The sequence below is a fragment of the Ornithodoros turicata genome, chromosome 2 (assembly GCF_037126465.1).
Source record: "Ornithodoros turicata isolate Travis chromosome 2, ASM3712646v1, whole genome shotgun sequence".
Classification (NCBI taxonomy): Eukaryota; Metazoa; Arthropoda; class Arachnida; order Ixodida; family Argasidae; genus Ornithodoros; species Ornithodoros turicata.
Window position 1 is genome coordinate 91,793,816 of NC_088202.1, and position 27,953 is coordinate 91,821,768.

Sequence of the window (27,953 nt, forward strand, 5' to 3'; positions counted from 1 at the left end):
TTGCTGCCGTTTCTGGCTCTGTGAAACCCTTTTCAAGATGGCCACTTCGGTGGACGTCAATGATACAAGCTGGTGAGTTATGATGTGTTCTATTTCGATTATGCGTTCATAAGCTGTGACGCGTTATGTACGAGACAGCGTATTGCAAGACGAACTTTTATATTATTACCATATTGGCACGTGTTAGGGTTTCTTTTTCGTGGCAAGCGATTGCTGGGTTGTCGGTTCAGAACGACGAAGTCCACAGAAGCTTCGTCTGGAATACACCAAAACAGCAGTTACATAGTATCTATTGCAAAAACTGCGTTTCGTTGGGACTTTGGTGTGTCAGACTCTTATCAGCCTTTCCCGTACCTGCTCAATATGAGATAGACTAGGTTACCGGAGTTACATAATTTCCACAAAAAGAAAACAACATTAAGTATTCGACGTACGTCAGCTGCATTACGTGTGTTGTTCAGCACATGATCGGGCTGATGTGAATCGTGGCGTGCGTGACTTCCCTGTTGCGTTATGCTCGTCGTGAGTTCCTAATGCGTGCTCAGGAGAAACGAAGCGCATACGTCAGCCGGATGGACCTGCTTTTTGACACCACTGACGACGGTTCTCGGATTCGTCGTAGACATCGTTCGAAAGAGTCATTAGAATTTGGAAACTTTCAGAGCTAGAATCTGTCATTTCATACAACATCAACATTGTCAGAGAAATATGTTTCTCTTCTATTCACGTTAAAACCTTTGCATTTTGTGTTACAAGGATGCAAGAACTGGAAAATGCGCTGCTGTCAGAATGTGACCTCAGCACACTTCGCCAGGTTTCAAAGATGAAGCCTGTGCCTGAATGCTTTCGTCCTTACGTTTGGAAGGTGAGTAGATTAACGACTGCCCACAACCTACTTGCAATCCTCCTCCTCTTAGCAATTCTTTCAGTCGCCTTCCTTGTTACATTTTTGTCTGTTTCTCCCACAATAAAGACCTGCACTTGATGTTGACGCTTAGTGCATGATCCATGATCCTATGTTTCCATCCGCATTCTTCTAACAGATAAGCCTTGGAGTGAAAGGCAAGGAGGTCAATGACTGGGATGAAATTTACGATCTCTCAGAACAGTCTGTGATCAGGAAAAGCTGCCAAGCCCTTGTCGGTATGGTGAAAATTAACTACATTGTGCTTGTTTTTGTTATTTTTTGCGTAATTATGTCTGGAGATCCGAATGCTGATGAAAATATCCAAGACGTGCAAGTGAGCTGATGTGCCATAGACAGAGGCAAGGTTCACAACATGGAAAAACACTGCACAAGGAGAACAGTACAGTCTATGTTGCACCAGTTGACTTGCATGCTAAATATTGCCTCTGTAAAATGCTGGTGCTGAATTTTTAGAAATAGTTTGCTATAATAAGTGACTTCATTAATGTGACTGCAAACTTGTTTGTTTTGTTTTGATATCAAATGGCAAGTTTGCTCCCTAACATCATCGAAATTTGTTTGGCAGGAGCATTTGACTTCAAACAGTTCTCCTGCAAGCGCTTTCATTTGAAATAAACATATTTCCAGAGTTATGCATATTTTTCTGCGACAGTTGGCAGCAGACACATAACTACAGGCAAAACCTTGGAGTGTTCCAGGTTCATTCTCACAAAGTTTTGAATATCAAGGGTTCATAATATTTGTTTGGCAGGAGCATTTAACTTGAAACAGCTCTCCTGTGAGCGCTTTCGTTTGAGATAAACATATTTCCAGAGTTACCCGTGCTTTGCCCCGACAGTCGGCAGCAGAACCGTAACTACAGCCAAAACCCTGGAGAGTTCCAGGTTCATTCTCACAAAGTTTTGAAAATCAAGGGTTCATAATATTTGTTTGGCAGGAGCATTTAACTTGAAACAGCTCTCCTGTGACCGCTTTCGTATGAAATAAACATATTTCCGGAGTTATCCATATTTGGCCCCGACAGCCAGCAGCAGACCCGTAACTACGAAACCCTGGAATCTTCCAGGTTCATTCTCACAAAGTTTTGAAAATCAAGGGTTCATAATATTTTTTTGCAGAAGCATTTGACCTCAAACAGCTCTCCTGCGAGCACTTTCGTTTCAAATAAACATATTTCTAGAGTTATCCATATTTTGCCCTGACAGTTAGCAGCAGACCCATAACTACAGCCAAAACCCTGGAGTGTTCCAGGTTCGTTCTCACAAAGTTTTGAATATCAAGTGTTCATAATATTTGTTTGGCAGGAGCATTTGACTTGAAACAGCTCTCCTGCGAGCGCTTTCGCTTGAAATAAACATATTTCCAGAGTTATCCATATTTTGCCTTGACAGTCGGCAGCAGACCCGTAACTGCGAAACCCTGGAGTGTTCCAGGTTCATTGTCACAAAGTTTCGAAAATCAAGGGTTCATAAAATGTGGAAGAAATATAATGGAGGTGCCATTATTAGAATGAAAGGATTCACAGGTCATTCCTATGCCATGCCTCTGTTGTCTGGGCAGTCAAGCCAGCTCTAGCATATATTCACGTGCGAGGACATCTCAGTACCGAGATCTCATGTTTCAAGGTAGCAATAACAGAGCCACCCGGACAAAGTGGTTCCTGAATTTCAGCTAGAGAAAGACACGGGTGCTAACTTCCCAGAGCAGCTTTTGTAGAGTCACATGTAGAAGTTCAACAAGACCAAGCGGGTACTGTTTATTCATACCACATATAATCAAATACTACCAAGTGTAGCCATCTTTATCACAGGTTTGCAAAAAATGTATTTAATTTAATGTGTTTCCGTACAACACGCATACCTGGTGTTGTTGCGGCCATCAGAGTCTCTTCTTTTAATGAGCTTGAGCTATTTTCTGTCACTGTTAATGAGCAAATTATCCTGCCAAATCATCACTAGGAGCTTGCTTGGAACAGAACCTGCAGAAGTCCTGTTTCTTTTTCATTTTTTTCTAGTACTGTCAACCCTCGATTTTGTGAAACCTCGAATTTTCGAACAGTGAACGCATATTTCAGGGGTGAACGTAGGAGACCTCGCCCTTTTTAGCCTCGATTTATGAATGAGGTAGGTATAGTCATCCAGGTGAAAAGAATTCAAACAAAGCATAATCGTAGAGCATCTCATGTCTCATTATCAAAGGGCACAAAGGGAACCTATTTACCACAAAGTATGGTCCATCCTTTTGGGATGCAGGCAGGCAAGCATGTGTCATTTTAATGCCAAACTTTGAAATGGACAGATATCGAGGAGGCAACATGGCATTGCGAGGACAGGAACACGTGCAAAATGTGCAGCTTCTTTTTTTTTTTTCATGCCACCTGATTGTATACAGTAAAAATGTCTACATGTTTACTCCAACATATTGCAGTGTTAACATTAAACCGTTATTGCATTTAATAAATCAAAGTGCTGTGTGGCACTGAACAGTTTTTGAAAACACTTAAGGTTCGGATCCCGAAATCTCAGGATATCGGCATAATTTTGTCTCCTGAAATCTTAGGATTTTGGGATGATGAATTTCGGCTTTGTGGACAATGAATATGCGGTCGCACAATGTCTGATCGACTTTTCGTTTCAATGGATGAGTAAAAGGGGAGAAGAGCCAAACGTAGCAGTCCCCAGATTACTCCAGCGGAAGATGAGAAAACCGTCATTGCTTTTATCAGCCGCTCTAGTATATATGAGTGCTGAGCATCGTGTCTTCTCGTGCACTGCTAACTGGGGGAAGTATGCTGGGGCACAGCCACAAGATATTCCGTAGTGGACAAAAAGAGACGCATTCCAAAGTCGATATTCCTGCATGTTGTAAAAACTCACATATAATAGGCGGCGAAACCTTTGTCCGGTGAGCAGTTTTTTTTGTGTGTGTGTGTGTGTTTGTTTTCTTCCACTAGAGTGTTCCTCGGGAATGGCATGAAAAGTGCACTTTATCACAATTTGTGATAGTATGACACACTTTTTGGAGACAATTTATGCATGGTGTCGAGAAATGCTTTGAAATTTAACTTCTACTGAAGGAGTGCAATGGAAGTAACACACCTGTTTACGCACCGTTAAGTTCCCTTGTTTGCGTATTCGTTTTTACAGACCGTTTTGGTAATGATGAAGAAGAGAAGCTATCCGTCCTGTGTGACCTCGAGTCTGTACTCACGAGGTTTTGCAAGACGACTGGCTACAGATACGAAGAAAATAATGGCTGGATGGAGGTGCTAGAGCCACTGGTTGCTTTACACCTTTCGAAGTCTGAGCTGTATTTCTGCTTCAGTGCATTGATTACCACCTACATTCCAAGGTACTGATAATGGCTGGAAGCGAATAGGTTAAGACTAATTGGTATTCCCGGCTCACAAATTACTCAAACATAGGGGTTGCCACAAAGATGGTGCCGCATTCCACCTCCTGAGACTGCTCCTGCTCTATCATGATCCCGAACTCTGTTCCTTCTTGGATACAAAGAAAATTACTCCAGATTCCTTTGCTCTTGTTTGGGTGAGTTGAACGTACAAGTCATTCGTATGTGCTCCAGACTTTACTTTGTGACACCCACTGTGGCAGCCCATTTAGACATCCGATCTCGCCACATAGTATTGATTTTGCACATACTGGGTGTTTGGCAAGAAACATGTTAGCGTTTAATTTCATATAACTTATATAGTCGCCAACCGGTTTTTCGGACATGCTTGATTATTCGGACTCGTTCGCGGAACGGCAGCGGGTCCCATAGAGTTGATGTACGATTGGTGTTCAAGTCAAACCGGGACTTTTCATTTTTCGCAAAAGTAAAATGAACTTACAGGCGAGAAATTAGTTTTATTTTTCAACGTAATCTCCAGCTGCACTAATGCACTTGCCCCAGCGTTTCACGAGGGCTTAGATGCCAGCAGCGTAGAAATCCTTACCGGCGCGTAGCAGCCATGATCGGACCGCATTCTTGACCTCGTCGTCGCAGCTGAAGTGGCGGCCCCCAAGGAACACCTTCGGTGGCCCGAACAGATGGAAATCGCTGGGGGCGAGGTCTGGACTGTAAGGGGGATGTGGCAGCAACTAGCAGCCAAGTTCCTGTAAGGTGCGTGTCGTGAGATGCGCGGTATGCGGGCGTGCATTGTCCTGTAGGAGGAGGACTCCTTTGGTGATGAAGCGCGGCCGCTTTTGCTTCAGCGCCTTATGCACATCCCTGAGAGCCTGGCACTATTGATGGTAGTACCACTGGGCAGAAAATCAACACGAACAACGCCAACCTTGTCCCAGAAAACCGTGGCCATGACCTTATCCGCAGACGGGGTGATTCGGAACTTCTTGGGAGCTGGCGAGCCCTGATGCTTCCACTGCTTTGATGCGCGTTTAGACTCAGGAGTGAAATGGTGCACCCACGTTTCATCGCACGTGATGATCCGATCAAGGAACGGCTGTCCTTCAGTGTCGAAACAGTACCTTAGCTCTTGGGAGATTTCCAGTCTTTTCTGTCAGTCAAACACGGAGAGCTGCCTCGGCACCCAACGGGCACTAACTTTCCAAAACTGGAGGTGTTCATGAATGACAGTGTTCAACGTTCCCACAGAAAGGTCCGTCTTTCGATCCAGTTCGAGACATGTTATCCGTCGGTCCTTGAGGATCAGGCGCTCCACAAGTTGGATATTCTCAGGAACTCTGACACTGGGCTCTGAGCTGCCCCGTCCGGGATCGTCCTGCACTGACGTACGGCCGTCTCGGAACCATTTGCACCACTCAAACGCTTTGCTGCGGCTGAGTGTATCGTAGCAATACTGAGCCTGAAGTCTTCTGTGAATTTCAGATGACTTTACGCCTTCATTCACGAGAAACTTCATGACAATTCGCTGTTCGACGTGCGCGCTCACCTCGTTGTCGGCCATCTTGCCCAGCACGTGTCTTCTGTTTTGCACAAACTTTGGACCTCCACGTGGTGAACGCGGAGGCCTGTCGCGTGTGAAAATGACGAAAAAGAAGTAGCGCGAGCCATTTGTACACTCAGGAGACAAAGGCCCGGATTCTCGCTTCGTCCTGAGTGTTAAGCGCACGTGAAGGGGCCCTTCTGTCCATGCTTCGTGAATGGACGAAGGGCCCCTGCGCGTGCACTTAACCCTCAGGGCGGAGCGAGAATCCGGGCCAAAGTCCCGGTTTGACTTGAACAGCCCTCGCATAAGAACGTTCAAAATTTCAGAATCTCGTGCAGCCCCGTCGCTCGATATTTCGTACTCCGTTTGTCTCTTGGGGTGACGGAAAATATTGGTATAACCGAAATTCGTTTCAAAAGAAATCAACCAACGAAAATACTGAGGATAAAAATAAGCCATGATTGTTCATTTTCCATTCCTCTGAGTAGAAGAGGTCTGTCGTAACGCTTTTGCGTCTTCGCTTTTGGCCAACGGCTTGATTCAAGAGGCCCAGCACGTGCTGTCCGCCCGCGAGTCGCGCAGCAGCGCTGTAAAGCGAGCTTCACCTAAAGCACGCATGTGTTAGGTGAAGCCGACTTGCGGACTTGACGGCGGTGCCTCCGTCAGTGTACAGTGACGAAACGTCGCTTCGGGAAATAGGAGCTGGTGTTATCAGGCAGAACTGGAAGAGCGTTAGGAAAGCATCGACAAATTTTTCCAGCCTAGTAGTGCTTCGTAAAGTTTAGTTTGAAGCGAAATTCGTTTTTTCGGACTACTCGGTTATTCGGACTTTTCCGCGATCCCCGCCGAGTCCGAAAAATCGGACGGCGACTGTATGTGGGTCCCTCCTCAGTAGAAACAATGTTAATTTGACAGTCAAGGTAAAACTGATTGTTGTACGAGGTTATATATCATTGCATGAGGGGACGTTATGCGCGAGTTTGACTGTAATTGTATGTGCAACGTTGATCGTTGCATGTGTTGTTTTCTTTTTTATTTACTTTTGCAGTTTCGCAGCCTTTTTTCTTCCACCTGTGACCTGAAAGTTATTCAAGCCATGTGGGACATTTACCTGCAGCTGTCAGATCCCTTTCTTGTATTTTATTTGAGCCTCGTCCTACTTGCCAACACAAAGTGAGTATCTCTATGCTAGTACCCTGCCAATTAGATTTGCATCCATCGTATTAACTGTGACCACAGTGCAGTGTGGGTACCTTTGACCTTTTCTCTTTTTTTTTCAGAGGAAAGTCACTTTTACTGGGCAAATGTTCTGTATCGGTTGGTCAAATTGGATTACCGTAATTTCACGCGTATAAGCCGCACCGCAGATAAGCCGCAGGACGCGTTTTTTGGGACGTTTTGAAAATTTTCTGGCAGATAAGCCGCACCCGCAGATAAGCCGCGGGGCAATACGAGACGACTGATTTGTGCGACAAAGGAGACCATAGAGAAGTCCATAAACCCTGTGGTCCATACTCCGGGATCGGCACAGTGTACAACAGAGGAGATCAGTTCTGGAGTTCTACCAAGATCGGATTGTGCCCTTGTCGGGTGTTTTTCGTGGACTGATGGGTCAGTGATCTTCCAGAAGACGTGAATCACTGTCACCACTTTCCTTAAAGCTGCTTGGGGGAATGCACCAGGAAGATCAATCATCTTGAATGTGGACCCGTCCCTGTTACGCACTGTTCGTGCATCGGCAGGGCAGTGCTGTTCCAGAGACACTGTCGGCCCTTTCGTTAAAATCGGCGTATGGGGAAAATACCAGGAAAAAATAGTCATCCGATAAGCCGCACCGGTGGATAAGCCGCAGGGCGCCCGTGAGAAAAAAAAATCGCGCATAAGCCGCGGCTAATACGCGTGAAAATACGGTAGTTATTCCCCAAAAAAATAGGAAGGGCTGTTCACTAATACCCAAGGGTGACAGTGAATTGGTATACAGGCTGTTTCAGTTAAATCCCCAGGCTAAATAATTCGGGAATGAGTGCACCAATAAAAAAAACTTCCTTTTTTACAAGTATCTGTCTTATACCAACTGCAAGCTGCACACCATGTGAATGAGTAGGAGGCGCTCAATATTTAAATAAAATTCAAATGAGTTTTGTGAAAAACATAACTTCTAAAGTAGGGCACCATTGGCATCCAAATGGGTACCACCCCTTTTGGGACCTTCAGTGGAAAGAAAGAAAGTAAGAAAGAAGAAAGAAAAATCTGTCACTGAAGCGGACCACTTAGTAATTGATTAGTTTCGGTTTACATATTTTTGTTGCGACTGGTCGCGGGGAAGCGCAGAAGGACACTCTTCCATTCCCTTATCCACCAATGAATTACGTCCTTTTGCACTTTGCCATGACCAGTTGCGACATAAATATATAAACCAAAACTAATTAATTACTGCGACAAATGACTTGCTTCAGTGGCAGATTTTTCAAACAGGTGTCCACTGAAGGTCCCAAAAGGGGTCTTATCCATTTTAATGCAGACAACGCCCTGCTTTAGAAGTTGTTTTTCATGAAACTCATTTGAATTTTTATTTAGTAATGAGCGCCTGCCACACATTCACATGGTGCGCAGCTTGTAGGTGGCATCAGACAGATACTTGTAAAAAGAAAGTTCTTCGATTGGTGCACCTGCAAATTATTTAGCCCGGGGATTTAACTGAAACACTCTTAGCTGCCAGAAGTCAAAGTGCTACATAAGAAGCACATCAGCAGTTCCTCGCTTGTGTTTATAGTCACTTCCATTGCTTCATATTAACTTTTCGGTGAATGTCAATTACATGCTTTGAAGTTGCGAAGCAGTAGGTGTGGTATTGCTTTTGATGCATGCACACAGTGTTGTTGCACCTATTCTTGCCCATTTGTCTGTCCATACTGCCATCATTCGTATTAGGGGTGCCGACACTTTCACATTTAATGTTGTGGAGCCTACTTTTCCCATAACAGAGGGTCAGCAACATAGGAGCTATCTTCACAAGAGTTTCATGGTTTGCATGTGTGGTTGTAAATCAGGATCATCAATCATTTACATGTACTACATACCCCTGAACCCAGTCTCAGCAACCAAACCACCAAGCTACAGTGTGTTGCGGCAGAATGGACAAAAATTTTGAATGAGCAGAAAAGCTACGTATATATTAAGTGGAAATCGACCATCAAGGTTCTGTGGTATTAGCCATACATACCTGTCCTTGAGTGGGAATTTGCAGTGCAAGAGTACTGAAATTAGTTATGGTTGCTAAGGCGTGTGGCTTTTTCACTGGTGGACTCTTGCTGTTCAAAGGTGTCAACATTGTTTCCTCCTTTCCTGTGTAGGGAGGAAATTTTCTCACGAAAGAATGAAAGCAAGGAGACACTTATTGGTAAGTGTATGAGGATATAGGTATCTTATTCCCATACAGAATATGCTACTTCCCAGTTACTTCCTCAATAGTGGGACTGAAACCTCACTATGTGTCCCTTTATTTATTACATTCCAGAGCTCATTACTTCAGCCCCTTGTGCCTTAGAAGCTGAAGACATAGAAGATTTTTGCTCCCTCGCCCAGTTTTATGCTACGAGAACACCACAGTCCTTTAGCAGGGTCTGTGTTTTGCATTAGGTTGCTTTCTTTATGAATAGGGATGCTGTATGATACAGCAATACAAGACGATAACAATAAATACTAGTTGCAGTTTAATATTGTACAATATAGAGCATTGCAATAATGAGTATCTGAAATCTGCAGGAATATCATGCTCTGATCTTTGGCAGCGAAGAGTGCTTGTACAAGGACCTTCCTCAGGCTTTGTGTTTGCCTGTATCTGTATCTGAACTGGTCATTTCAAGTAGGATAGAGCTAGACAAGGTATGTTTCACAATCTTCTTTTTTTCTCTCTCTCTCAATTATGGTACGGGTTTTGCCACCATCAAGAACCACTTGTTGCTGTAAGGGCTGATGGGTTACAAACATTTGCACAACCGCTAAAGCTGAGTGGGAGTCCCATTTGTGTTTTGGGCCAGGAAGTACACATCAAACAATGCTGTTAACAATGGATCATATTGTTAATGGAGCAGTTGCTGCAGCAGACATTTTTTTGCATATTTGTATGCCATTTTACGTTGTACTTCCCCTTGAGTGGTTGCCAAATACATCACAGTCGAGCCCGTTTATTACGATCTTCGATCCGATATTGCGCTCGAATTGTTGGTTCCCGTCAGCTCTCCCATTGAACTATACATGTAAACAAAACATCGATATAACGATCGCCGCGAAAGCGCTTGCTCGCATATAGCGATCGGAATTCTCCCGGCGGCCGGTAAAACGCGTGAAAATTAGAAAGCAAGACTGCACCATTTCACCGAAAATAAATTACATTGCCATTTTCAAGAGGCTTCGCCTCCGTGCCCACTAAAGTGAGAACGCAGTGCGTTTATCCGCGCATGACTGCCGGGGATTAGATGAGTGCGTTGCAAGGCACGCGGCACGCGACTTCGAAAGGGCGGAAGGAGCTCGCGAGAAGTAGAGGAGGTTGCTCCCTCTCCACATCGTTCTCTCGTCTTCAAGCTTTTTCTTTTCTTTTGCTGCGTGCTTGCTACGATGGCGTCCGCGGTTCCGAGACTCTCTTTGACGAGGAAAGACGCGTGGCTCGACCATAAGTTACATGCGCTCTACGGGTTTCGTACTTGTGCAAAACCGCGTTGTGAAGTATCGCGGCTTCGAAAACGTGTATTAGAAGACAATTGCGTGTCACCACCCAAACACGCGTCGACGGGTTACCCGTGGCGGAGGCGCATTCTGATGGCCTCGCAGTCCCGATCGTGGGAGTGATGATGACTACGGCATTGGATGACGAGCGATGGATTAGGTCGTCGATCTCAAAAGGTGCGGCGCCTCACACGGTATCGGCGATTATGTTATCAAAAGCTTACGACGCACAGCTGTGTCAATTTAAAGCTAGATAAAATACTTCTGTGCTCCCAACAAACGCGCATGTTCAGCGGCGTTCTACTTTGTTTACGCGAACCCGAGCGGCAATTTCTCGAAAGCTCGTTTCTAACGATACTCTGATATAACGATCAGATTTCGCGTTCCCGTCAATATCGTTATAAACGGTCTCTACCGTACTAGGAGTTGTGCAATCTTTTATGTCCTCTTACAAGGACATGACAGCCACAGAAAATAAGCAAAATCTTACACAAATTAAAGCACACAACAAAGCAGGAGTTTGCCTTTGCAAATGAATCCATCCACGACTGTAAGTCAATGAAGAGTGCCCACTGCATGTGTCTGTTTTGTCAGCATATTATCTAACATGTACTTGAATTGCATCCCCGGGTGCATGGAGTGCATGCTACCACCACTTATTTGGCAGTGCTACTGTAAAGATTGCAACACTTTCAATGGATATGTGGACAAACTATGGTACATCCAGAGTCAATGATAAACGTCTTATTATATCATGATCTGCACGACCAGCATTCAGTTGTGAGGTACTTCGTTGTGGACTGTAGACCTGCAGACCAGTACAACAGTGGCCATCTCAAGACAGCATTCCATTTAGATGCCAGCCTTGTAAGTTGGGCTCACATGTGCACATGCATAGCCACATTCTGTGCTCACTTACAACGAAAAAATAACTGCAGATGCTCCAGGAGCCACAGGCGTTCAACACTGCCGTACAGGCATTGTTTGCAGCACAGAAGCAAGCCATTGATGCCGGTTCCATAGCTGGGGGAGAACATCTCTGTTTCATGGGTAGTGGGCGAGAGGAGGAAGATCAATATGTGCACATGGTAGTGTCCAGCTTTCTACAGAAACATCTTCAATATGTCAGTCTTGTACGAGGTGGCTACAAAGGTAGGAATCTTCGTTTCCTGCAATATTAATGAGCTGTAAAGTAAAGTAATGCTTAATTTTAATGACTTGATATAAGGAATGGTGTTGGCCTGCATCTTGTCTGCTTTGCCAGGTACAAGGGTCGCTCAAGGTTGACCGGGTCTTTTATTTCTTCAGATACAGTGGCCATCCGATTTTTCGGGCTCGGCAGGGATCGTGCAAAAGGCCGAATAATCGAGCAGTCAAAAGAAAAAAAATTTTGCTTCAAAATAAACTTTATTAAGCACTAGTAGGCTGGAAAAATTTGTTGATGCTTTCCCAACACGCTTCTAGCTCTGCCTGATAGCTCTTCAGTAAAATTTCATTCCCACAGAGGTTCGTGATGCGTTCTAGGAGCAGAGGTTGATTCTAAAAAAGACGTCAGACGAACAAAGTACTTAACAGCAACAGTGTTTAATTAATATACACGATGTACAAGGCAATGCAATTCAATACAAAGTCTTACGGAACAGGAACCCAGCGGGGATGGACGGTGATACAAGGTCCAAGACCTTCCTGTAGTAAGTGTCCTCGCTCGAGCTGTCCGAAAATAGCTCGCACCCGCTTATAAAGTGCTAAATTGACCGCTGCCCACTATATGCAGGGTCCAATAAAATCAACACTGTCAAACCAAAACCAAACACCTAATTCGTTAACATAACTATGTTTGTCACGGGAATTTCCTACTTTCCAACATGAACTACATCCCGTAAGCCGGTCCGCCATCTTGAACGTGCTGCAGTATTCACAGTGCAAGTGGCTCAAGGCATTACTTCGGCCAGTAACAAAGACGCGCCAACCAAGTGGGTCACTCCCGCCCAAGGCCGAACCGGACGCCAGAGTGCGTGAGAAACATCAAGCACTAACTATGGGGTACTGAGTGATGGAATTTCTATAACTCAATAATATTTTGCTTTTGCAATTAGAACCTTAGATCCTCCCTAAGCGACATTTCGTCACTGTACACTGACAGAGGCACTGCCGTCATCAGGGCTGCAAGTCGGCTTCACCTACTGCATGCGTGCTTTAGGTGAAGGTTGCTTTACAGCGATGTCGCGCGACTCGTGGGCAAAAAGCACGTGCTGGGCCTTTTGAATCAAGCCGTTGGCCAAAAACGAAGACTCAAAAGCGTTACGACAGACCTCTTCTACTCAGAGGAACGGAAAATTAACAACCATTGCCTATTTTTCTGCTTCAATATTATAGTTGGTTGATTTCTTTTGATTCGGATTTGGGATGATACCCATATTTTCCGTCATCCCAAGAGAGAAATTCGCTGGTTGGGCAAACAGAGTCCGAAATATCGAGCGACGGGGCTGCACGGCGTCCGAAATTTTGGGCGTCCTTATGCATCAACTGTATGGGACCCGGGGCTGTTCCGCGAACGAGTCAGAGTAATCGAGCATGTCCGAAAAATCGGGGTCCGAAAAATCTGTCGGCGACTGTACAATGGAAAATTCGGGAAGCACCAAACGACATCGGTGTTTCGAAGTATTCACTGTACACATCCAGGCACTGCTGCCATCGCCGTGGCAACTCTCTGATGCCCTTGGCATAGAAAGAAATGGGCTGCTGTAGTGACCACTGCAGGACATCTTTCTGAAGGACTTCACCTGTGTGGAACATCTTCCAAGGTGCTCTTTAAAGGGAGACTTCGCAATGATTGGAGAAAAAATTTCTGCACATCGTAGTTGGCGCATAGCATCCACTGTATATCTGCCATAAACTTTGTTTCTTCCTCATGTGAGGAATTATACGTCAAATTAGAAAAGAATGAAACCGAAACAGGAACGTGGAGGGGAGGTAGCAGACGTTTCTCCATCCCAAGGCCACCACGTTGAAGTCACTCATGCCGATCGCCGCCGCTGTGTTACATTCCCGAAACAACACAATATGCGAAGGTTCGAGATCACGTTGACGCTCGCTGGTGGAAGCCAGCCTTTCTCGAATTTCAAAAGTTGTTTTTATGATCCCCCCTTCATTTTCAACTGAGATATTTCACAACTGTGTTCTGTTCATGTAAATGATTATAGGAATACCACAAGCTTGAAATCCATTTGGTTGCGACGTCTTCCTTTAAGGGGCCCAAACAAATGGTAATCACTTGGGGCTAAATCTGGGCTAAAAGGGGTACGTGCACATGCTGCTGACCCAAAAAGGATTGCACTTCATCCTCCAAAAGTGTTATTCAGTTACATTTGCTCATTGACTTTCCTCGTGCAAAAGTCTCAGTCAGCCTTGAATGACCCATGTACAGCACCTGTGGAAGGAACAAACATTGCAGAGTAGTTGGGATAGCAGATGGATGCAGATTGATGGATGATGAAAATGTCACTTCACAGGCATTAAGTCATATGAGTGCAGCTCGACTAACCTAATTTTACCACGGTTGCATGATTATCAGTTGGACTGGAACGTAGGCAATGCACAGTGATATATGAGAAGCTATACCTTGGGGCCAAGTTTTTGAAGTATACCTGTTCAAGAGCAATGTGACCAAAGGCGTGGATATGTCCATAAGCCGGGACAGTCATGTACTTTTTAAGAGCATGCCTGATGCCAGCCAGACAATGTCTTCGCTCGGCTGCTTCGCTTACTTTATATTACCATTGCCTGTGGACTAGGTCGAACTATCCTTTTCCTATAAGTCCACGTTGCCTGTGAATTACGTGGAATTATAGCCTATAGTAGCCTATTCTTTCCCCTGCTTTGACCTTGATGCTGGTGACAATCGTCTTATCACAAAGAAGACAAAACAAATGAAGGCAGGGACACTTCCTCCTCTAGATGCGTATTTCGCGCGCGCTTCTTTGCGACAATCAAACAGGCGTGCCTAAAGCAGAATTTTTACTATTTTTTTTTTACTATTTCTGTCGCGATACTGTCAATAGTCTTTGTTGGGTCTGCAGTTACCTGTGGAGGACTTCATATTTCTGTTAAAAAAAATGTGAGTTTTGCTTGGCAATTTTCAAAGTTCAATTGAAAAAATTAAATTTCCCTCAATTAAAAATTATCCAAAGCTTTCCTATATAGTGGCAACAGTTTCCGGAAGGTAATCACCGGAAGTCCCATAATCCTCCGGCGAATACGTCACCAGTTGGAATTTTTTATCACATTAGGGTGAAACACCCTGCATATTTAAGCAAATGATAAATATTCTTGCTTGTGCATTGCTGCGCTTTGGTTGATCACTTCTACGAAGAAACCTAGTTATACAGAGAAATGTGGGGGGGGGGGCTCGAAAACTGCACATCCTTTTTGTGCTGATGGGAGACTGTCTTGCACTATGATCAGCTATGATGGCTGAATTGGCTACATACGTTTTCTACTAGCGTGAAACAATTTTACTGATAAATGCTTGTCTATACAATGTGTTTTACCGAAAGTGATAAAAAATTCTAACTGGCGACATACCCGCCTGAGGATTGTGGGACTTTCGGCAATTACCTTCTGGAAACTATATCTGCCATTTAGAAAGGCTTTGGACTATTTTAAATTGAGGGAAATTTATTTTTTTAATTTAACTTTGAAAGTTGCCAAGCAAACCTCCCTTTTTTTTATAGAAATATGAAGTCCTCCACAAATAATTATGGTCCCAATAAAAACTGTGCACAGCATCGTAACTGAAATAGTCGATAGAAATTTGTAAAAATTCCGCCTTAGACCCTACTTCTTGATTGTTGCAAAGAAGAGCGCACAGAAGGTGCAGGGAGGGGAAGAAGTGTTCCTGCATCTCATTTTACCTTTCTTTCCCCTGCTTTGACCGTGATGCTGGTGACAATCGTCTTATCACAAAGAAGACAAAACAAATGAAGGCAGGGACACTTCCTCCTCTAGATGCGTATTTCGCGCGCGCTTCTTTGCGACAATCAAACAGGCGTGCCTAAAGCAGAATTTTTACTAATTTTTTAAACTATTTCTGTCGCGATACTGTGCATAGTCTTTGTTGGGTCTGCAGTTATCTGTGGAGGACTTCATATTTCTGTTAAAAAAAATGTGAGTTTTGCTTGGCAATTTTCAAAGTTCAATTGAAAAAATTAAATTTCCCTCAATTAAAAATTGTACAAAGCTTTCCTCAATAGTGGCAACAGTTTCCGGAAGGTAAATGCCGGAAGTCCCATAATCCTCCGGCGAGTACGTCACCAGTTGGAATTTTTTATCACATTAGGGCGAAACACCCTGCATATTTAAGCAAATGATAAATATTCTTGCTTGTGCATTGCTGTGCTTTGGTTGATCACTTCTATGGCAATGCAGAATTAGGCTGAATGAATTGTTGCACTTTGAACTACAACAGGGGTAAATAAATGATTTTCTCGAAGCCAAAGAATGGCTCATTATGCGTACACGTGATTAATAAGACTGCGCTATGTGTCTCACAGCACTACATGACTTCATATCGGAAGACCTGGAAGGGCATCTAGCAGACCATACAGCACGACTGTGCATAGTGTGTTGTTCGTCTAGTGCTAGCTCAACAAATGGCATTGATGAAGATGATGTATCATTTCTTGCAAAGGTACGAAGGAATTACTGTTTCCGTTGCTTCAAAAGTGGTATCCTTATCTGTCATTCCACGTAGTGTGCTTGTTGTGGACCTAGAATCGACCCAGCAGAAATCGCTGATATAATTATTCATTTACGTAGCCTGGTCCTGTGTGCTTTGGTGCCTTGCTGTTAGGAACGCGCTTGTCATAATGTAATGCACATGGGGTTCCATTTATGTTCCAGGCATTTTTTAAGTGATTTAGTTGGCCATATTTGCTCATGTACCATAAAGTCTTAACTGATTGTAATCGACAACATGATGTTTCTACAAAATTACATGCGTAAATGTTTCTGGCAAGTAAAAGTGACATGTTTGCGGACAGTCAGTGTAATATTGACTGCAACAAAGAAATGCATAGGTCACGTGACATTCATTTGCATATACCTGAAGATGGAGTGTGATCAAGACTGCTCATATCTGTCTGTCCAAAGTGAGCGAAAAATCAAGACAAAGTGAAGTTTGTAAATCATGTGTTTCATAGTGTAATTGCATTTCAGGGTGAATCCCAGCAAAAATATCATGAATGTAACATACAAACGATGTAAATATGAATTGGTTGATGTGCTCCCTGAGAGCTTTTGCAGTATATTGAATTTTACTTGGACAAATTTTGTTTCATAAATACTAACGGACAAGGTAATACACATACAGCTGAAGCTAGCTGTCGTAAACAACAGTAGATGCCTTTCTTTTATGTCTGTTCTTTCAGGCTTTCTTCACATTGTGCTGTTGATTATGGATTTCTTTGTACAACAGTATGTTTGAAACATTGTTAAATGGGAAAGAAAATTCATTAACTGTGCGAGCAAACACAGTAATAAGCATGTTTGAATTTGACCCTTGGCACTTTGTCTCAGTAGTACTACTAGCCAGATGCAGACAGCTGGTTCATAAATTGCTCGAAAGTTGTCTTCATACTTGTCTTTATAAGCCAGTTATTGTGCTCTGTGTATTGACCAGTAGTCTGAGTATTACTGTTGCAATGAACTTCTATGAATGCTATGTGGTTCTTCAGGTCACAACTGTGTTCAGGAGCAGAGCCATGGACGTAACTGGAAAGTTGGTTGACTACATCACCAACCCTCAGCAGCCACCACCTGACAGGTATCTTTCTTGCTTGTCCGTGCATTTTAAACTGCATTGTTCGCCGTGCACCATACCCTTATGCGATCATTCTTAGGCATGTGAGCAGTTCGGACAAACTTGGGAAGAGGTATCGTGGAATGGCTCCTGTATTCAGCATCGATGATGAACACGAAGGTAGGCAGTGATGATGTGGCAAGCTCTCTTTATCTTTTTCCATTTGGATTGTGGATTTCAGTTGTGCCTACCTATGCATTCTTTTGCAGTTCACAAATCTGCAATCATAGTTACTGTTGAGCCTGCCTGTAACGATATTGATGGGAATGTGAAATCTGATCGTTATATCAGAGTATCGTTATGCATGCACTTTCGTGAAAATTGCTGGTCGGGATCATGTCAACGAAATTGAAAGCCACAAGTGGAACACCGCTGGACATGCACATTTGTTGAGAGCACAAAAGTGTTTTATCTAGCTCTAGATTGATGCAGCATTGTGCCGAAAGCTTTTCCAAGGACAACATAAGCGAGGCATAGGTGAGGCTCTGCACATGGATGGATGGATGCACACAGGGTGGACGACTTCCTCCGCTGTTCATCATCCCGTGCAGTAGTCGTCATTGTTCTCACTATCAGAACTCAATTAGAAGGCACCCCGTCCACAGGTAATTCATCGACACCTGTTCGAGGGGTGACACGCAACTGTGCCACCTCACATTTTCGAAGGCACCTACTTTGCGAAATACGGTGCAACTGAGAAACCGAAAACTTCAGAAAAAAAAAAAAACGATGTTGAGCGAATGATGCCGAGAGGGAGCATCCACCCCGAATTCTCGTGAGCGCCTTTAAAGTCGCGTGCTCTACAACGCATGCATCTGATCCCCATCAGTTATCCATGGTTAAACGCAGTGTGTTTTCGCTTTGTTGTTCATACAGGCTGTGATTCTTCAAAGTGCTACCTTTCATGAGCGTTGAGAGAGGAGGACAAGGCGGTGCTGTGTTCCTTTTGGAGCTTCAAGATCCCGTGGAAATTGCACGCTCTTTACTCGCAGGTTGTCATGATTTATATCGTATTTACGCACATAATTTGCGCGCTTCTTCTCCCCCAAAAGTTGGAAAAGTTGTGGGTGTGCAAATTCCATGGGAACATTACTAACGATATTGAAACGATGCTATACTCCCAAAATTAAATATAGTATAGCTGTCATGTGGGCTCCCGGTTGAACCCGTATTGATGTTTTCACTGCATTGCATAAACAGTTCTGACCTACTACGCCTGCCAGGCAACCAGTGACATTGGGCATGGTCGTGAGGTAAGACAGCAAGCCCACTGCCGCTCCATCCAGCCAGTAAAATACGGCAACACGCTCCAATGCTCCTCGAAGTCACCACTAGGTGCACTGATAATGGAAAGTGTGCTGTGTTGGCCAACACACTTGTGCCATTCTGGAAGTTGTGCAGGACTGAGGACGTATTCTGCGGCAGAGACGAGAAAGTCGGGGCTTGCACCGTACACCTACCTGATGGGACTTTGCGAAGAAGACCGGTGCAACTGCTGTATCTGCTAGAAGTGACCAACAGTTAAAAATGTGCGCTAGCCCATTTTGGGGGAGGAGTGTGTTAGAACATTTTTGCGTGTAACAATTTTGGGCTGATGGATGGAAACGTGTTAGAAAGGGAAGAAAACAACGACCGTGCCGGGGGCACGGGAACTGTTTTTTTTTGTTGTTGTTGTTGTTGTTATTGGAGTGAGAGTATTGTCTACCACAACTGTGGGCCATCGTCTGGACACAGGGCACAAATCGGCGTTGTCATTATGGGGACACGTAGAGGGCGTGGTGAAAATGACGTGGTATGCAGAAACCACGCACCGCAATCGCCTAAGAGGTGCTGGATCTGATACCCGAGCGCAAAACTGTGGGTGCACAAATTATGTCATTTTTTCTTCTCTCAACATTTTTCACGCAAAACTAGGGTCCACAAATGATGTGGTGTTGCAAATTAGCCAATTAAATATGGTACTTCGATGTCATTGTCGTTACCCTGAAGCCTATGCTCTACATCCTCATCATAAGGTTTCAACTGTTGTCACTCTATTTTCTTGTGTCCTTTGGTTGGACACTTTGCCTCCCTCTCCCTCTCTGGAAGCTCTTTGCTCTCCCTTGGAAAAAATCCTGGGGATGCCCATGCCTGTTCCCTTTGTTTTCAATTCAAAAATAGAATCTTGCTTCTCAACTTTTGTTACCAGTGAAAGTCATAAGGTCCAACGTTCATGTAAAAGTCAGTTGATGGAATGTTTTCATGTTGTATAAAACATTTAGCGGTGCATTAGTCCACACATAACAGACAAGGATTAGATGTGCGCTTTGCAAGGCACACTGACTTCAAGTGGCTTGTGATAGGTAGAGGAGGTCGCTCCCTCTCCACATCGTTCTCTCACCCTCAGGTTTCTTCCGGTTTGCTGCGTGCTACAATGGCATCTGCAGTTCCGGGACACATTTCGATGAGGAAAGGCACATGGCTCAACTCGAAGTTGCATGTACGACGAATTTTTTGTCGTGCGAAACCTCTTTGCGATGTACCGTGCTTTCCAAAATGCGAGTTGGTAGACAGATGCGTGTCGCCACTCAAACACAGGTCGACGTGTGGACGATGCGCGTTCTAATGGACAACGCAGTTCCAATAGTGAGAATGATGATGACTACAGCACTGGATGACGAGCAATGGATGCAGTTGTCGATCTCGAAAGGTGCAGAGCCTCATGTGGTATCGGCGTTCATGTTGTCCTAGGAAAAGCTTTGGACACAAAGCTGTGTCGACATACAGCTACATAAAATGCTTTTGCACTCTGAACACACATGCATGTTTAGCGGCATTCTATTTGTACCATTCTACTTCGTTGACGTGATCCCGACCGGCAATTTTGCGAATGTTCGTATATAATGATAACTCTGATATAACGATGGGATTCCGTATTCTCGTCAATATCGTTATAAATGGCTCGACTGTACTTCAGTTATGCAATTACAGTTGTTAGTCTGATCCTGTCCTGTGTTGTCCCATTTTGTAACTTCTCTCTGCGTCTCCTTAAATCAGGGGTCGAAACCGGAACTCAACTGTAACCGAAAACCGAAAAAAAAAAATTATTTTTTCCCCGAACGGAACCATAAACATTTTTTCTCTCCCCTTGAACAAACCGGAACTGAACCGAAAAAATATGATGCGGTAACCGGTTCAGCAGACGGTAAAGACGTCTATACCTTCCCACTCGACTGCCGTCCACCAGCTCCCTGCACCGCTCGGAATCTTGCCGAATTCGAAGAGCGGATATAACAAATTGATAAACCAAGAAGTGGTGAGTCCATGCACCTCCTACAGCCTCACCTCCAAAAAGGTTCACGACATCCCTGTACATTTTTGTGACTCGATGTGTAAAAAAGGAAGGATGTACTACACGATGGCTACACTTATGTGGCGAGTTTCCCCCTTCATCACCATTAATTTATCTGTTGTTGTTCCTTTCACTCACCGTCGTAGTGTGAAGGCGAAGTAAATTTTACCTTACCTACCTCTAACCTACCATTTAATATCACTCTTTAAATTTTAATAGTTCACAGTGACATCCACAAGCAACGCGGGAAAACTAGCCACCACGGGGAAAACGTGTCGCTAGGTTGGCGTGTGGTGCAGAGCATGGTGCAAAGCGTCGAGCTCCGACACCAGCTAGACGCCGACCGCCCAACCAAAACACGCGACCTCTCTTTTTTTCTTTAGACATTGGCGTAAACCGCTATTTTGGTTGCGCTGAACCTGAACCGAACCGATAACCTTGAACCGGAACTTGAACCGAACCCCAAAAAATAATGGTTTCGAGCCCTGCCTTAAACATGTTTAACTAACTAGCACAACTATCTTCATTGAGACCTTTTTTTGGCTGCTGCAGTTAAATCACTTTTTAGGATACCTCGCACATAACTTAGTTAACTCTAAACCAGTGTGTATTTATGCTTCACAGACATGGGAGGACATGGTGATCGGGAAGAAAACGTCCAGGAAGAAGTAAGCATCGGCACATGGGTGAAAAAGAGCGATGTCATTGGGCACTTCAAATGCGATGAATTGAAAGATAATGGTTACCTCTTTCCCAGGTAATGTGCTACTAGCTTCTTAAACAAACCGAAAGCAGAGGCGAGCGGCTTTTAAGTGATCATTACAATTGCTTGCAGCTACCTGATTGTGACAGAGTCTCACATGTACCTTCTACGAGAGATGAGCCACAAAAAGGGATGTGCTCGAATAGTAGCGAGGCACCCTCTGGTGTCAGTGGTAAAAATCACAAGTAAGAAACAGCACCCGGAGCTGATTACGTTCAAGTACGGCGTCAGCGACAACAACACTGGTGCGTTCACAGTGACATCATGCGACAGGCTTGTGATTCCAAAAGCAAAAGAAGCGACACACCTAATCAAGACACAAATATTGAAGCTCCTCGAAGAAGTCGAGCGGAGGTAATGGCGGTACGCCCAACTTCAAGACAGTGCCATCCATGTGACATTGTGCAACATTGTAGGTCCCTGAGAGTAGTGCAATGTGAAAACATTCCTCCTTTAGCAGGTATTAGTGTACAGGTCGTGTAGAGGGAGGAATGGTTTGTCATCTAATAGACAAGGAACAGTGGTGAGTATACAACTCTGCTATGCCTCTGTGTTGTTGACGTCCACTAGGGAGCAGGATTTGGATGCCAAGACAGTGTTATCATGGCAGAGTTAGAAGTCGGAACTCCAGTTTTACGACTCTGCTACACGCAACGTGTGGTAATGACATGTGGTTGCTTAGCCTGTAGGGAAAGCCTACGCAAGCTTATGTAGCAAAATCCAGATTATACGACAATCGTTGCTTCCGTCTGTCCACCTTATATGATGTTTCACTATTCAATAGGTTCACTTCACTTGGTGCTGCATAAGATGATGCATTCCTTTCATTACACCTGTAGGGCACAGCGTTTGCCACGTGTTGCTGGCTGTGTAACCCGAGCTATCTATACGATTTATTCGGCCGCATTTTGTTCCTCTAAGCAAGTTTGTGGAGAGATGACAAGACACTTTTGAATGGTGTGGCCGCTCAACACGAAAATGCTCACACGGAAACTGTGCTGCAGTAACATTGTGTGGTATGTGATGCTCTCGATTGTTATCGGCTATGGCTTTGTCTTAGACTAATATGCAGTGTCTTTATATGCAGTGGTCCCTGAGTTATAGCCCACATGGAGGCATAAAATGCGAGCTAAAGCAGAGGTTACAAAGACAAAAATCAGATTGGTAACACTCAAAGCTGTCACCATAAGAATAAGTATAACTGCTTGTAAATGAAGACAAGAGTAGTTACTGAAGTGGTGTTGTCCTGCAGGCACACAAAATAACACGACATATTGCTGTACACATTGATAGATGTAGTTTACTGCATCATGCACACATTGTACGGCAGACCAGAATATTGAGAAAAAATGATTGTGATAGCTGTGCTCAGGGTCATGCTGTTGAGTTTTAATGTAAAACTACAGACATGCTCTCCGTAACGGTTCAGGTGATTTTGACTGGTGCTGTAGCAGTAATGCTCGACATCATTGGCCTTGGTGGTGACGTGGTGGCTTCTTCTTTCGTCGTCTATAAGTCCAGAACGTTCCACAACAGTGAATGGCACTTTTTACATTCCTTAGAGTTGACTCTGTCCCGTAGGACACATTTCCTTTGATTTTGATTGTATTTTATCGTATGTGCTGGCATTATCAGAAAATTCACACTTCAGGGCACTATTTTCTTTATAACTTTTGAACCCAAAATGGTCTTTCTGTATGCATACGGCTAGAGCTCATCAAGGAGAATCGTTTGGCTCCTGAGTTGTTTAGCTGTAGGATATGGTACGTACGCCATGTGCAGTGATTGTCGGATGACCTTCAATAGTTTTTATATTATGAGCATTTAAAATTACTACCTGTTTCGTGACGAGATTTCCTCAGTCGTGACACCTCACGCGTAAAAAATAATTGTTTTTCTAAGTGCTGTAGTTGGCGAGATAGACACACTGAACAGACTTCCACGTTAAGCTTTGATGCAGAGGATCGGGAACCTTGCACACACCCATTGGTTCCCAAAAACGTGATCCCCCCAATGCCCCCTCACTAGCATGTAGGCCTGCAGTAATGTCTGAGCCAGATAGCTTCGGTATTCGTGATGCTGATTTTCTATGCATCTATTGTCTCCTAAGCTGTAAAACTTGTAAATGCCGATTCACGTCGATTGCATATAATCGTCTATTAGATTTGTCTGGCGTGCCCTGGGGTGAAGTGTCACAACCCTTTTAAAACCATGCTGCTTGTTCGAGACATATGCCAAGTTGTGTTTGGATTGTGGTATGAAGAGAGTTTGGTTATAGAGCATGTAAGTTTGGGTGAGGAGGGAATATGTTTATTGGTATCAAAGGTAAGGTTAGCCAGACTACGATCGACGATCAGCATTGTAAGCACTGCAATCTGAATCATCCTCCTGGTTCTTGTATGGTGGATTTTAGCATAGAGTATCACTCGTGAGGTTCGCAACATTCATTGCTGTAGTAGTCATTTTGCTGCCATGTACAGGGTGTCTCATGTAACGTGTCAATAAATTTTAGTTAAAGAGAGCAATAAAAAAAACGACCGTTACTTTTCTGCTACTTGAGTTACAAACAGGTGGTACTTCTGATGTAGCACCTGTTTGTAACTCAATTAGTAGAAAACTGGTGATCGTTTTTCTTTATTGCTCTCTTCAAATAAAATTTATTGACACGTTACGCGTGACACACTGTATGTGGGACACAGACTGAGCGTATTACCTACTATTATGTAGTATGGTCTCACTTGCTTCCAGTGTTGGAACTTTCTCCTTTCTGATTTTTTTTTCTTCTTGTGTGTGTGTGTGTGTGTGTCTACAACTACAACATTATCGTTAACTTTACGCATAAGGCTGTCGTTGCCTGGCGGGATAGTGCACTGCAAAGTGATAGACAGTTTACCGTCGTCATCATCACGAGCTATGTTATGGCAGTATTACAATTACGGTAATGTAAATTTTGGCCTAACTACTCTCATACCAAATATATCGAGCCATTATGGGCTACACTCTCTCGTCTTTGTTCATAGTGGGGTATCGAAACAAATCTTGAGCAATAATTCAGAACAAACAAACCATTTTCAACGTGAATTTTAAAGATCAGTGTGACCTCTTTTGGTCTTTGTTTTTGGTGCTGATCACAGTTTGTTGGCATAGTAAGTGGCTTCTGACACTGCTGGCAAATGTTTCACAGCAAATGTTTTATTGTTTTTGAAAAGGCATCTAATGACATTCCTCCTAATCATCTTGTAAGTAAATAATTTTCCCTCACTTTTCATCATGTATAGTTGCATGGGTTTTTTTATTGTTGTCGTCCAAGTTTTGAGAGAGATGTCATCGTGCAAAGATATTCAAATGTTCAATGTGGTATACCTCGAGGCTCTTCCTTACGTTCAGATTTGTTTCACATAGACGATAGGTGTGTCAATAATGAATAGTAGCAGTATTCATTTTCATATCATAGAGGCAATAATTTATCCAGTGATCTAAATTTCTGCACACTGGGGCTTAACTGAACAGATTTTAATGTACACTTAACTTTCTAGTACAGTCACCGACCGATTTTTCGGACCCGATGTTTGGGGATCATGCTCGATTATTCGGACTCGTTCACGGAACGGCCGCGGGTCCCATAGAGTTGATGTATAAGAACGTCCAAAATTTCGGACGCCGTGCAGCCCCGTCGTTCGATATTTCGGACTCTGTTTGCCCGATCACCGAATTTCACTCTTGCGGTGACGGAAAATATTGATATCATCCGAAATTCGTATCAAGAGAAATCAACCAACTAAAATATTGAGGGAAAAAGATAGGCAATGATTGTTCATTTTACATTCCTCTGAGTAGAAGAGGTCTGTCGTAAGGCTTTTGAGTCGTCATTTTTGGCCAACAGCTTGATTCAAAAGGCCGAGCACGTGCTGTCCGCCCGCGAGTCGCGCGACAGCGCTGTAAAGTCAGCTTCACCTAAAGCACGCATGTGTTAGGTGAAGCCGACTTGTGGACTTGATGGCGGCGGTGCCTCTGTCAGTGTACGGTGACGAAATATCGCTTCGGGAAATAGAAGCTGATGTCATCAGGTAGAGCTGAAAGCCCGTTAGGAAAGCATCGACAAATTTTTCCAACCTACTAGAGCTCAGTAAAGTTTATTTTGAAGCGAAATTCGTTTTTCGGACTGCTCGATTATTCAGACTTCTGTGCGATCCCCCCCCCCCCCCCCCCCGAGTCCGAAAAATCGTACGGCGACTGTACTTTGCTGATAAGAGTCAGTTATCCTAAAATCAAAAATGTAATGTTATTGCAAGCGAGGAAGTATGTGTGATTGTGTCTATGCTTGTTCTGCAAAAAGTAGTTTGAAATTTGAGAAGTACATGGGCATACCTCTGTAGAAATTAATGACTAATGAGACATTGCTGAAAGCTGTGAACCTGTGAATGTTGCATATCACACATAGAGTAAAAGTAGTAATTTTAATTAATTTTGCAATCATTTTTCGTGAAGTACATGTATTGGTAACAATGACAGAAAAAGTACAGCAATTTGCAGCGGCTTGTTGCAAATTCTATTTCCTATCTTCCTTTCTTTCTTGCACTGGCAGCAAGTGAAACTCACTCATTGCCAACAAGTGAGATTTCACTATTTCAGCGCACATTTAGAGCACTTTGGCAACATTTTCACAAATGAACTCCACTCTCATTCCAACATCATATCATCATTACTCAATCATTCTCAACTCTTGAATGTCAGCTTGAAGTTCAGCATCAAGGAAGGGTTTGTCTTCATGAGGGTGTTGCAGTCTTACTGTTAGACGTACTTAAATAACAAAGATGAATGAGCTCCATGGTACAACTGCATGAAACATGTATGGTGAGACTAAGGTCCCGCAAAACATTCCAAATCCAATCCATCCACTTTTTCAGTTAATAAGCCCAAGGAATTGAGCAAGAATTTAACTTAAGAAAGAGAAAGAACGAAGATAAAAATTTAAGAAAAGAAATTAACTTACACAGTATGCAATCATGGGAGGACTATCCGTGGCTGTGTGCTACAATAGAAGAGCAATTTTGAACAAGTTAAAAAAAAACATTAAAAATGCACAAGAAAATGTTTCTTCGCAACCACGATGGGTACAGATTACATGCCCTTATCTCATGACTCCAGTCTTCGTTGTCTTTTTTTTTATGAGAGGGGGGGGGGCATTTAGTGCCCAAAATTCTGAAATCCTGAGCATGCCTCTAGCTATCATGCACCAAACCGTTGTGTGAGAGGTACAGCTTGGGACAAAAGTTTACGGAACATCGGGGTGTCCATTTCTCCATTGGTGCGACACCTTAGCAGCAAACAGGGGCAGACAAACATACTGAGAGATGGATACAATAGCCAGTCACCTGTTTCTTATTCGATCTGTTCTGGAGGGCTAACAGGGGACCGCTCCGATGAACAAATACGCTAGTGCCGTGTTCCATAAACTTTTGTCCCAAGCTGTACTACCCCAATACTTGTCTACGATGGGACATGCGTAACTATGATGTGTCATGTTGTACAAAGATTCTTGTACATGACATTGTTAGAGCCCCAGCTAGTAATTTCAGGCACAGTAAAACCCCCTCAATTTTGCAATAGTTCGCATATCTGCAAGCAACTGGTGGCCTTCATGGTGGTATGGTAGTGTTTGATGCTTTGCGCTGCCCAGCGAACTACCTGTAAGACATTTGTCACACACCAACGATTGCACGCTTTATTTGTGACACCTTTCGTATCTTTCTTCTGTTTCTTCATGCTTACAGCTATCCAATCATGGTGTTCAATTTCCCCAAGGCTAATGGTGTGATGACTTGCTGCAGTTATTTAATGGAATAGGTTAAAGCATGCCTTCAAAAGCAACAACATACAAAAGCGTGCCACTACCGCTTACAAAAGCGGTACGCTATACATGGAAATCTTCGTTGTATTTGTACGCTTCTACATCCCTTGCACCAATATTCAAAGCAGAACGCCACATTAATGTGTGTGTCGTTTCATGCACAAGGTGCGCAAACGGGTGTAGAAAGACAGGCTTTCAATGTGCATACTCATTTCATTTTATCTCAGAACAGTCGTAAAATTGGAGTTCTTACCTGTTTCTGAATTGTCATTTAAGGGAACAGATATAGCTTGCTTTATTTTTGTTGCAGCTGTACAGTGAATTTGGCGATATTTTGTGGTGACATTCTTTGGAATGTTGAATAATACAGGAACCAAAGCTTTCTTATTAAATGTATGATGTTTGGATATGTGAGGATTTAGGCATATTAGGATACGGTTGAAGTGTTGCTTGTTAGTATTGTCCTTGTTTGTCACCCATGTCCTGAGAAGAAGCTCCTTTAGTCGTTCACATTAAAAAGATGAGAGTACCGATGTACCTCTTTCTTCATGATCCTCGTAGTCTTTTTGTCAGGAATGGCTTCC

At 43.6% G+C, this 27,953-nt stretch overlaps 1 protein-coding gene across 1 annotated transcript; it reads left to right on the forward strand.

The window, feature by feature from the left end:
- Positions 1-27,921, forward strand: LOC135385776 (TBC1 domain family member 23-like). Its single transcript, XM_064615290.1, has 16 exons — positions 1-72; positions 757-865; positions 1,044-1,143; positions 4,075-4,279; positions 4,353-4,476; positions 6,889-7,013; positions 9,194-9,240; positions 9,358-9,461; positions 9,606-9,725; positions 11,337-11,432; positions 11,504-11,717; positions 16,118-16,254; positions 17,300-17,388; positions 17,465-17,544; positions 21,380-21,512; positions 21,591-27,921. The coding sequence occupies exons 1-16, from the start codon at positions 38-40 to the stop codon at positions 21,874-21,876; spliced, it is 2,004 nt and encodes a 667-aa protein (XP_064471360.1). The 5' UTR covers positions 1-37; the 3' UTR covers positions 21,877-27,921.
- Positions 27,922-27,953: the final 32 nt, after the last annotated feature.